Raw genomic sequence first — 13,208 nt, forward strand, 5'->3', positions numbered from 1 at the left:
AGAAGTAATATCAAACAATTTTTTTATTCTTAGTCAGTCTTTTACATATATTATAACATTTAATTATGTGATCGTGCAAATCTCGATTAATTTTTTGAAAAAATAAACAAAAAAGTAACAATATGGTATGAAATAGTCGTCGGGGTAAGTGATGAAATTGAAAAAAATCAAATATATAAAAGAAGGGTTGCATGCGTATTTATTATATGAAATATTTAGTTTTTTTTTTCTTCTTCATATTTGCTTCGATTTTCTATTTAAAATAAATATCATTTAAACATTCTTAGTCAATCCTTTATATGTGTTGTAACATTTAATTATTTAATTTGTTATATCTTGAATTACTTTTTAAGGAAATATATAATTTTATGTTTTATATAATATTATTTGAATAAAATCTTCGTAGTACACTTTTTTATAGTCAAAGTATATTCCTAAGAGTGATAATTAATAAGAATATGCTAAAATATATTATCTCTCCTTCTTCTATTCATCAGTTCTAATTGAATGCATATGAGTCGGACATTTGAATTATTGACATATTTGTATTATTTTACAACTGTTGTAAAGAAAGCTCAGAATTTAAGAAGAAAAAGACAAGAAGTATAAGATAGAGGAGAAAATTTTTTCTTATTCAAGTGTATCTTCCAAATGGTGAGTGATTCTCTATTTATAGTATTGAGATATCACTCCAAAAGTCATTTAATTAATAGATACATAGTTATCTTGGAAATATTTATCACCTTGAAAGCACCTATACATGAACTCATTTAATAGTGGATAAATCTAATGGATAATCCACATATACTATACAATGGATTTACAACACTCCCCCTTGGATATCCATAGATTATGTGCCTCGTTAAAACCTTACTAGGAAAAATCCAGTGGGAAAAAGCCTAGTGAAGGAAAAAGAGTACACATATCCCATAATACGCTTTGAATGTTGTCTCGTTAAAAACCTTACCAGGAAAATCCAACTTGGGACAAAACCATAGTTAAGGAAAAGAGTATAACGCGTATTTCGCTCCCCTTGATGAAAACTTTACTTGATATCTCGGAGACGGCGCATTCCAATCTTGTATCTCAACTTCTCAAATGTTGATGTTGGCAATGCCTTAGTGAATAAATCAGCAAGATTATCACTTGAACGAATTTGTTGAACTTCTATCTCACCATTTTGGTAAAGATCATGCGTGAAAAAGAACTTTGGTGAGATATGCTTTGTTCGGTCTCTTTTGATGTATCCTCCTTTCAATTGAGCTATACATGCAGCATTATCTTCGTACATTATGGTTGGTATATTCTTTTTCAAAGAAAAACCACCCATTTCCTGAATATGATGGGTCATTGATCTCAACCAGACGCACTCTCGACTTACTTTATGGATGGCTATTATTTCTGCATTATTTGAAGAAATGGCTACCAACGTTTGCTTCGTTGATCGCCAAGATATTGTCGTGTCTCCACATGTAAACAAATAGCCTGTTTGTGATCGAGCTTTATGCGGATTAGATAAATACCCTGCATCTGTGTAACCAATCAGTTCTGACTTGGATTCATTGGAATAGAATAAACCCATGTCCATGGTCCCCTGAAGATATTGTAGTATGTTGTTTAACACCATTCCAATGTCTTTTTGTTGAGAAGGAACTGAATCTTGCCAGTAGACTTACTGCAAAACAGATATTTGGTCGAGTATTGTTAGCAAGGTACATTAGTGCCCCAATCGCACTAAGGTAAAGAGTTTCATCACCAAGAAGCTCTTCATCATTCTCTTGAGGTCGAAATGGATCTGTATTGATGTCAAGCGATCTGACCACCATTGGAGTACTCAATGGATGTGATTTATCCATGTAAAAATGCTTTAGTATATTTTATGTGTACGTTGATTGATGAACAAGTATTCCATTTGACAAATTCTCAATCTGTAGGCCAAGACAAAATTTTATCTTATCGAGATCTTTCTTTTCAAATTCTTTTTTCAGACACTCAACAACTTCTATAAACTCTTTGCGAGTGTCAATGATCTTCAAATCATCAACATACACAGCTATTATTACATATTCAGACCCCGACCGTTTAATGAAAATGCAGGGACAAATCGGGTCATTTTTGTACCCTTTCTTTAACAAATATTCACTCAGACGATTGTACCACATCCATCCTGATTGTTTCAATCCATACAGAGATTTCTAAAGCTTTATTGAACAAGTTTCTCTGGAATCTTTGTATGCTTTAGGAATTTTCATGAAAATGTTGTGGTCCAATGAGCCATATAGATAGGCTGTGACAACGTCCATTAGACGCATTTCAAGTTTTACATGAACTGTTAGATTCATGAGATATCTGAAGGTGATTGCATCTACCACTGGAGAATACGTCTCCATATAATCAATGCCAGGTCTTTGAGAAAAACCTTGAGCAACGAGTCGGGCCTTATATCTCATGACTTCACCTTTCTCATTTCTTTTTCGTATAAAAAACCATTTGTATCCCATTGGCTTGATTCCTTCAGGTGTTCGGATTATCGGTCCAAAATTTTTACGTTTTTCTAGTGAAGCCAATTCAGCTTGAATTGCATCCTCCCATTTTGGCCAATCATTTCTCTGTCTACATTCGTGAACAGATTTTGGCTCAAAATCTTCATCTTGTTGCATTATTTCAATGGCAACATTATAGGCAAATATGTTGTCAATCACAACATTATTTCGGTTCCACAACTTTCTCGTCGATACACAATTCATTGAAATTTCATTGTTTTCAGAAGTTCGAACCTCCTCATCATTATGTGTTATGACTTGGGTCTCATCTTGAGAAATTTCTTTCAACCCATGATCATCTTGATCATTTATTGCTTTTCTCTATCGAGGATTTTTATCCTTGGAACCAATTGGTCTACCACGCTTCAAATGTGGTTTAGACTCGTTTGCTTTAACAATTTGTCCCGTCAGAATATGAACTCGAACTGGAGCATTAACAGCTGGAATATGTAATTTAGTAATCCTTGGAAGATTAATAAATGCATATGGTAGCTGATTCGCAATGTTTTGCAAATAAATTATTTTTTAACTTCTTGCTCACACTGGTTTGTTCGAGGATCCAGATGAGATAGAGATGATAAATTTCAATCTATCTCTTTTCCCAACGACTTATGTTCTCCCCCTAATGTTGGGTATACTGATTCATCAAAATGACAATCAGCAAATCTTGCCTTAAATAAATCTCCAGTCATAGGCTCCAAATATTTTATGATTGAAGGAGATTCATACCCAACATATATCCCCAACCTTCTTTGGGCCCCCATCTTTGTGCGTTGTGTGGAGCAATTGGGACATACCGCACATCCAAAAATTCTAAGATGGGAAATGTTTGGCTCTTGACTAAAAGTCAATTGTAATGGGGAGAATTCATGATAATTGGTCGGCCTTATGCGCACAAGTGCTGCTGCATGCCAAATAGCATGCCCCCACATAGACACAAATAACTTTGTTCTCATTAGTAATGGTCTAGCTATCAATTGCAGACGTTTAATCAATAATTCTGCTAGACCGTTTTGAGTGTGAACATGTGCAACTGGATGTTCAACTGTTATACTTGTAGACATACAATAATCATTAAATGCCTGAGATGTAAACTCATCAGCATTATCTAGGCGGGTTGTCTTTATTGTATAGTCTGAAAATTGTGCTTTCAATCTTATTATTTGAGCCAGCAATCTCGCAAAAGCCATGTCGCGAGTTGATAATAAACACACATGTGACCATCTTGTAGAAGCATCTATCAAGACCATATAATATTTAAAGGGTCCACATGCAGGTTGAATTGGTTCACATATATCACCCTGTATACGTTCCAGAAACGCAGGGGATTCAATTCCAACTTTAACTGTTGATGGTTTAATGATCAACTTTCCTTGAAAACAAGCAGCACATGAGAATTCCTTTGATTGAAGGATATTTGGGCTCTTTAAGATGCGCCCATGTGAATTCTCAATGATTTTGCACATCATATTAAATTCGGGATGGCCCAATCGGTCATGCCAAATGATAAAATCATTAAAATTAGTAAACTTTTTGTTTACTACAGCATGTGATTCAACTGTACTTATACTTGTATACTACAACCCAGAAAAAAGTGCAGGTAATTTTTCATGCACAATTTTCTTCTCTATATTAATTGTAGTAATGTAAAGGTATTCAACATTTCCTTCATTAGTCGTCTCAACATGATAGCCATTTTGACGAATAAATTTGAAACTTAATAAGTTTCTCTGAGACTTACTACAATATAATGCATTATCAATGCTTAATATTGTCCCTCCAGATAGTATTAAGGTTGCTCTTCCAGAGCCCTCAATTAATTTTGTACTACCTGATATTATTTTTTTTTATATGTCATTTTCATAACCAAATTAGAAAAGTATTTCTTTTCTTTTAATATTTTATGCGTTGTAGCACTATCAAGAAGGGATACATCTCCATTACTCATCTTGAATCCAACTGACAACTGGGGATTTCTATTAATTTTCATTAAAATAAAGTACATTAAAAGAAGGAAGAAACAAAATTAACAAGAAAAATTTAAATACTTCAACACGAATAAAATAATAATTAAAAACACATAACTTAAATATTATGTAAAATATTAACAGACTTCATTCCCCAGCTAAAAGATCAAACATCAGTTTCGATCTCCAAAGAAGTCATCAACTTCCACATGAGTAATGTCACCAAGGCCATCAAAAATATCATCTTTTAAAGCCCAATTTGCTTCAACATCCTTATCATATTTCTGAGATGTTCCCGGCTTATCATCATCTTTAAGAGTCATATGTGACTCAGCTCGAGCATTGGAAGAGGAAACACCACTTTTATTTTCTTTCTTTTTAAAGGAATTTTGATAGAGCCTTACAAAATGCTCATGTGTGCGACATTCATTCTTCCAATGGCCTTTCATGCCACAACGACGATAATTACTTTTTGAGGGATTATTTTGAGAACTCATGTTGTTCTCCCTTTTATTATGACCACCACCTTGACGATTAGTGTATCGTCTTTTATTTTTGCCACGTCCCCGTGCATTATTATAGCCCCGATGATCATCTCTTTTTACTTCAGATTGATCACGTGCTTCCACCACATTTGCCTCCGGTAATGGAGCAGCTCCAGTGGGACGAACTTCATGATTTTTCATTAAAAGAACATTATGTTGCTCAGCCACCAAAAGACATGAGATTAGTTCAGAATATTTCTGAAAATTCTTTTCACGATATTGCTGCTGCAATATAACATTTGAGGCATGGAAAATAGTAAGTGTCTTTTCCAACAAGTCCTCATCTTTTATAGTCTCCCCACATAATTTTAACTGGGAGATTATCTTGAATACAACAAAGTTGTATTCAATTACGGTCTTAAAATCTTGAAACCGTAAATGCATCCACACATAACGAGCTCTTGGCAACACTAATGCCTTTAAGTGGTCATATCACCCCTTTCAATCAGTTCACAATTCAAGTGAATCTTTTACCGTCAAATATTCAATCTTCAGGCCCTCATCAAGATGATGACGAAGAAAAATCACAGCCTTCGCCTTATCTTGACTCGATGCTTCATTTCCCTGAGTAATAGTGGCATCAAGACCTTTAGCAGCCAAGTGAATCTCAACATCGAGTACCCATGAAAGATAATTCTTTCCAGAAATATCTAATGCCACAAACTCAAGTTTGGATAAATTCGACATAATGAAATTGTGAGAGAATATGTGAATCAAATAAAAATATTTATATAATACATTTTCAAGTAGCAACTTCGTGCTGATAACGTGTTGTAAAGAAAGCTCAGAATATAAGAAAAAAAAAAGACAAAAAGTATAAGATAGAGGAGAGAATTTTTCTTATTCAAGTGTATCTTTCAAATGGTGAGTGATTTTCTATTTATAATATTGAGATATCACTCCAAAAGTCATCTAATTAATAGAGACATAGTTATCTTGAAAGTTCTTATCACCTTGAAAACATCTATACATAAACTCATTTTATAGTGAATAAATCTAATAGATAATTCACTTATACTATATAATGAATTTACAACAGCAACAATAATATAATTTACTTTTGCTTCATCTGTAACATGTATTATAGTTAAAGTCCACAATATCGATTTGAATGTTTTTGTGAACATGTGTTCACTAATATTTTGAAATTGATGCACAAATTCTTTTTCATGTAAGATATTTAATTTTTATGCATTTACGAGGCAACTTTAATTGTGTACTTTCTCTCTCCTTTTAATTATGGATAGATTGTCAAACTAGTTAAATATTTTTTTTATAGTTTCTCTTTCATTAATTTCTTTTTGCCTTCTTTATATTTTGGCTTTTCTTTCTAATTAGGGGATAGATGGTCAAAAACTCAATATAGTCAAATATTTTTTTCCTAGTTTTTCTAATGGATATATAATTAGAAAATCATACAAAATAGCTCTAATCGTAAAATTGTAATCCAAATTAGACTCAACTCAAATTGTCTAGGGCAATTTACATAAATAATATATTATTATTAAAAATTTACGAATTATAACATATCTTTTATTCTTACACAAATTAATCTTACTTTTCTTACCACAAATAGCATCAACCAACATATCTTAACATAAATGGTCAATTCATTTTAAAAATATAATACATTTTTAACATATCTTAAAAATAATAATTCTAATTATATTAAGACAATATTCAAAAATTAGATATAATACATTTTTAACATCGCCAATAAGAGAAAAATATATATAAAAATTGTAATAATTATTTATGAGGGAGTTATGTATATATTCTAATGAAAATGCATTAATTTGTAACATAATTAGAAATGGGAAGTGACAAGTCAAATAATATTATTATTGTAATGAAAAAGCATTAATTTGTATGTAACATAATAGGAATGAAAATTAATAGGAATGAAAAGTGACGTGTTATTACAAGTTAATTAATATTATTGCCCTTTTTTTTAAATATATATTTTATGTAAGAAATCTAGGTAGATTTCCTTTGGCTCTCTATATAAAGCGCATTATTTCACATCATTTTATATAAGTTCATCTCAATTCTCTTTCTTTTCTCTCTTTACCTTATATATTATACTTTCAATCAAAATTCTGATGAACTCTCTATTTGGATACACTTTGGTAACAAAACCAAAAGAAGTTCTCTCTCTGATTGTAAATCTTCATCTGCAAATACTTTGTTGGACTTCAATTATCAAAAAATGTGAGGGCTCCTGCCGACTTTTTGGCGGTAGGATTGGAGTGCTTGAGGCAGATTAAAAAAAAAGCGATTGATTACTCGTAAGCACAAAACCTTTCATCTCCTTCTTTTTCACTCTATTATTGAATTGTTATTAGATTCAAATTCAATATAGTATAGATGAATACATAATAAATGTATTAATCTTTTTCCTTCACCACTACATTAATTGTTAGCAATTAAATCATACTAATTTTGTGTACGTATGTTTGAAGCACTTTTTAAAGGGGAAGCATCATGCTCATTCTTTTGAAAATCATTTATAATTGAACATCAACTTTAATCTGTATAAATTTAGATTATTCATCTATTCAAATAGATATCATATTAGATGTAATATTGATCTTTTCAGGATTTTTGTTAAAAATAAATTATTACAATTATAGATTTATATGAGAACATCTTTTATTTAAATTGGGTAGATCATAAATTTCAAATTGAAGAGCTAATACTCAATACTTTCATGGATTCTTCAGATTTATTGGTAATAATAATGATTTTGTAAACATTTATCATGTTGAATGTATTAACTCTCTTATGTGTTAATACTCCTTAGATACACATATGCATTTCATGCATTTTTATCTTGAACATTATCAATTAATTCATTTTCTTTTCCAAGAATTGACTTAAATATGCCAAAACAAATGTCTGATTTTAAATTTATTTTGGACACGTATTTTGGAACTGTTTTCCATTAACAAGCATTGACGTTGATGAACCTATTCTCAAACAAAAATGATATAGAGGAGTCAAACTTTTAACGGATGATTTCTTAAATTTTGATGACATACTTGAATCTTTTTCCTTATATTTAAAATCAAATCAAAATGAAGAATAAAAAAGAATAAATAAAATCAATATAAAAAAAACAACCAAGGGAGGTAAAAAACAAATTATGTTGTGTTTGAGAAAATTTAAAATACAAAGGTAATCAAAAATTTTAAAAGATGTATTTAAGAAAATTTCAAATACAAGACAGTTTTTCTTATACATGTATTAACTTGAAAATAAGATTATTTTTTTAAAAAAATATATAAATGAAAGAAAATATTTATACACATATATATCACCGTAATTGATTGAATTGGATCTTAATTCACATCAGCATAAAATAAGTATCAAAATATAGAACAAAAGAGTACGGTTGAGGGGAGGATGGGAGAGTAATATGGCCCTAATTAAGTTTAGGCATATCAAATAAAATTTTGAGTATAATTCAGAATGATATTTATGCATATCCCTAGAAAATATTTACATAATCAATTATATAGGAGTTAATTATGTATATATTATAGTGAAAAAAACATTAATTTGTAATATAATAAGTGAAATGTTCATACAAGTCAAATAATATTGTTATTCTAATGAAAAATCATTAATTTCTAACATAGAAAGAATGGAAAGTGACATGTTTTAATAATATTATAATTGTAATGAAAAAACATTATTTGTAACACAATAAGAAGGGAAAGTGACGTGTTATTACCATATATATTTAAGGTAAACTTTCTTTCATAGATTTCCTTCACCAGTGCATTGCTAGCAGTTAAATCATATTAATTTTGTGTACTTATAATGTATGGAGTCTCTTTTTTTTGTTTTTAAAAAAAAAGGGGAAGCCTCATTCTCATTCATTTAAAAATATTTTATAATTGAACATCAAGTTTAATCCATGCATCTGTATAAATTTAGACTATTTATCTAATCAAATAGATATGAAATTAGATGAAATGGAGGATAATAATTTTTACGGAGGTGTAACCTTTTTAGGATTTTTTAAAAAAGATATTCGATACAATTATAGATTAATATGGGACCATCTTTTATTTAAATATGGGTAGATCATATATTTCAAATTTGAAACTCAATATTTTCACGGATTCTTCAAATGTAATTTATATATTTGCAATAATAACTATTTTTTAACATTTAGGTAATTAAGTGAATATGTTTGTAACTAATTGTCAATTAGCTAATTACCTGGACTATTAAGACACACACACAACCTGCACCCAAATTTTTAATTAGAGAGAATTGTAAATTCTAAAGAAAATGTAGAAATTCTACTATTAAGACTAGCATAAATGAATATTTATAATTACTCCAAATTATCATAAACACCACACCTCTAATAGGGTTGATTATAATCTTTTTGATCCAAATATCTTTAAATGTTCAAAATCTGATGCACTAACTTCAATTTTTTTTTCCATGTGTTTCTATCTCTTGGCTCTTATTTATATATGGGAACCCTTATGACTCACTCTCGACGCGGTCCCAAAGGGACCTGATGAAGTTGACCTTCTCGTGTTGGGCTTGTCATTTTTCAAGATTTCTTTGCGATTGATCATAAATTATTTTTCCTGTCTTGTCTCTTGCCTAGGATTTTGCCTTCTCACTATAATTTTCAATACAACTAGACCTGAATTATCCAGCCTTACCACTTCAAAAAGTGTAATGATGTACTGATTCTATTGTGAGAAGACAAAATAAATTCTAGGCAAAAGCTAAAGGGCTTTGAAAAATATATTTTTGACAGTCATATCAAAATATTGCGAACGACTCACCTAGCCCCTCTCAATGGGAAGTCCATTAATTTATCATTAGGAGATCCATCGAGAGCGAACCATAAAGTTTTTCTAACTATGAACAAGAGGGATTCAGAGACAGAAAACACATGAAAGGATGTGGAGTACTTAGCACATTGCTTTTGAAGTACTTTAAAGGAGATTCGAATCAAGAATCAACCCTACTAATTGAGGATGTCGTTTATGATAATATGGAATAATAAGAATTCATTAATGCTTGCCCGAATCCTAGATTTTTTTTTATTTTCTGAAAATCACAATTCTCTCCAGAATTTATATATCAAAGTAAGAAAGTTAGAATTAAGCTTAAAAAAAATATTCCACCACTTGTAACTTATTTTTTGAGGCATCAGACGTAGTGATAACATGTTCTATTCTTGTTTGTGATCGAATGACTTCTGCTTTGTTTAATCTGAGTTCCACTTTTTCATATGTATATGTTAGATTCAACCTCGATGTAATAGAAGTGTCATAAGAATATACAACTTTAATTTCAAACCTACCTACCCACCACACAACCAAAAAAAATAATAATCATAATATTGATGTAAAATTAGGGATAATACGAAGTAAAAGAGATCTAAGTGAATTCTCCTTGGCTCTCTCTCTATATAAAAGTGCATTATTTTACGTCATTTTATATAGTTTTCATCCTAATTCTCTAAATCCAAATTGGGTGGACCTGTTTGTCTTCTTGATCATGTTTTTTTCTTTATTACTCCATTTTAAAAAGAATTGTGTTATGAGCGTTTAATCATCAATTTTTAGATTTTTTTCTTAAAAAATCATAATTTTCAATATAAATCTGTAATCGTTTCGATTAGGGTGGATTATTTATTTTATAAGAAATCTTGAAAAGATTATGCCCCCTTAGAATGTATTCTCCTCCATTACATCTAATTTCATGTTTGATCAAATAAACAGTCTAAATATGTACTGATACACCAATTAGACTTGAGGTTCAATTATAAAATTATTTTCAAAAGAAAGAGAATGATGCTTGAAATTCTTTTCAAAAATAATAAATGTTAATTAATTCTTACAAATAGGCAAACACTAAGGAATAAACCATTAATTCTAGGAAAATATAAGGATATAGACAAATACATTATTGACAATCACAAAGATATCGTGAAAAACTCACCTAGCCAGGTTAGTGGGCCTCTCAATGACAAGCCCATTAGAAGAAATTCGATCAGGTCCCAATTAGATCGCGCATCAATAGCGGACTATAATAGTTTTCTTCTCATAAATAAGAGAGACCCAACGATAAAAACACGTGAAAGAAGTGGAGTTAGAGCATTGATTTTGAACTTTAAAAGAGGTTTGGACCAAGAGGGTAAAAATCAACCCTACTAATTGAGGATGTTGTTTATGATAATCTGGAATATTAAGAAATCATTTATGATAGCCCTAATCTTAGAATTTTCATATTTTTCGCAAATCATAACTCTCCCGAAATTTATATATCAAAGTGATGAAATTTAAAATTAAGCTTCAAAAAAGTACTCCATTACTCGTAGCTTATTTTGATGTATAAATATATATTATTAGATTTGTATGAGTTTTTTTTATGATCTAATTCAGATTAATGTATATGCCCGCTTCTAGGTGGTCAAGATATTTCTTACTCATTAGCCACACCATCACGTGAACGTGAATACTTAAATTTTGGTGAACAAGGACACTATAAAAGCGGTATATCATAAATGAATTACAATTACTCCAAATTATCATAAACATCATATCTCAGATAGTAGAGTTGATTCTTGCCTTCTTAGTCAAAACTCAAAATCTCTTTTAAAGTTCAAAATCGGATGCACTAATTTCAATTTTTTTGTTTGTTACTATCTCTTGGCTCTTACTTATTTATAGTTAGGGAATCCTTATGACTCGCTCTCGAAACAAGCCTTGGAGGACTGATCAAGTTGGCTTTCGCATGATGGTCTTGTCATTGTGAGGTTTATTGACATACCTAACCTCACATTTCAAGATATTTTTGTGATTGATCATAATGTATTTCCCCAGCTTGTCTATTGTCTAGGCTTCTGCCTTATCTTAATAGTTTTGAATACAACTAGGTGTGAATTATCCAACCTTACCACCTCGAAAAGTCTCATGATTTACTAATTCTATTGTGAGAAGATATAATTCTAGGCAAAATATAAGGACATGGAATAATACATTATCGACAATCACAAAAATATTGTAAAAAACTCACCTAGCCAGATTTGTGGGCCTTTCAATGACAAGCTCATCACAAGAAGACTAAATTGGAAGGTCCAAATACGAGATTGTATCGTGTATATATATATATATAGACCGCTTCTATGGGTGGGTATTCGGGTGTTCCACAATAATCTCTTACATAGGGTGGTTAAATAGTTTCTTACTTTTTAGTCAGTAGACAGACACTTGACCGTGAATACTTTAATTTTCGTGAAAAAGGACAGTTCTAAAGGGAATTTCCTCATGGATAGATGATTTTCCATGAACATCATGCGACTGGTAAATGCCATTGCTTAAGATTGATTCAATTTCACTATTAACAGCCTCCTTCCAAGAGGTTGAGTCGCTAGACAACATTGCTTCCTTGAATGTTTGAGGCTCACTTTCAAGAAGAAATGTTACAAAATATGATCCAAATGAAGTAGATGTCTTTTGACGTTTACTGCGTCTTGGACTTTCTTCATTTTGTTCATTCTCTTTTGGTTCTTCTCTGGGTTGTTTAGATCCCCCTCTAGATGACTCAAGTCTAGTTTTATACAGATAGATATGTTCAAAAAATTCAGCACTGTCTGATTCCATTACCGTATTATCATGATTATCCGGATGTTCAGACTTATGAACCAAAAATCGACATGCCTTACTGTTGAATGCCTTGAATCGGACCCGTTACAACAGAAAGGACGAGGGTCTCCCTGCCGGTCAGCGAGTCGGGGGGTCCAGGGGGGCGACGCGCCCCCTGGCCTGGTGGTCCGGAGGGGCGGAGACGCCCCCGGCTCGACGATATACAATGTTGTTGTATTGGGCTCTTAATTATCTATAAATTATGTATGTTGGCCCAAGCCTGTTAGGGCGTAGCTTAGCACTATATATAGACGCTATGGCAAACCCTACTCTGTATTCTGTTTTTGCCTCTCCATAATAAAACTACTCCCTCTCTTCCCCGTGGATGTAGCCAATTTATTGGTGAACCACGTAAATTTGTTGTCTTGTTTTTCGCGTTTATATTTTTTCGTATTATCTCGAATTTCACACAACAAATTGGTATCAGAGCCTCTCAGTTAATCGGTGTTTTTTGGATAATTCGAG

The 13,208-nt window shown here is 31.4% G+C and overlaps 1 protein-coding gene across 1 annotated transcript; it reads right to left on the reverse strand.

Moving 5' to 3' along the window:
* Positions 1–4,683: 4,683 nt before the first annotated feature.
* On the reverse strand, positions 4,684–5,742 carry LOC101261614 (uncharacterized). Its single transcript, XM_069296796.1, has 2 exons — positions 5,530–5,742; positions 4,684–5,379 (listed from the first exon to the last, which is right to left on the reverse strand). The coding sequence occupies exons 1-2, from the start codon at positions 5,740–5,742 to the stop codon at positions 4,684–4,686; spliced, it is 909 nt and encodes a 302-aa protein (XP_069152897.1).
* Between the last annotated feature and the right edge of the window lie 7,466 nt (positions 5,743–13,208).

This window comes from Solanum lycopersicum, chromosome 4 (assembly GCF_036512215.1).
Source record: "Solanum lycopersicum chromosome 4, SLM_r2.1".
NCBI classification, from domain to species: domain Eukaryota; kingdom Viridiplantae; phylum Streptophyta; class Magnoliopsida; order Solanales; family Solanaceae; genus Solanum; species Solanum lycopersicum.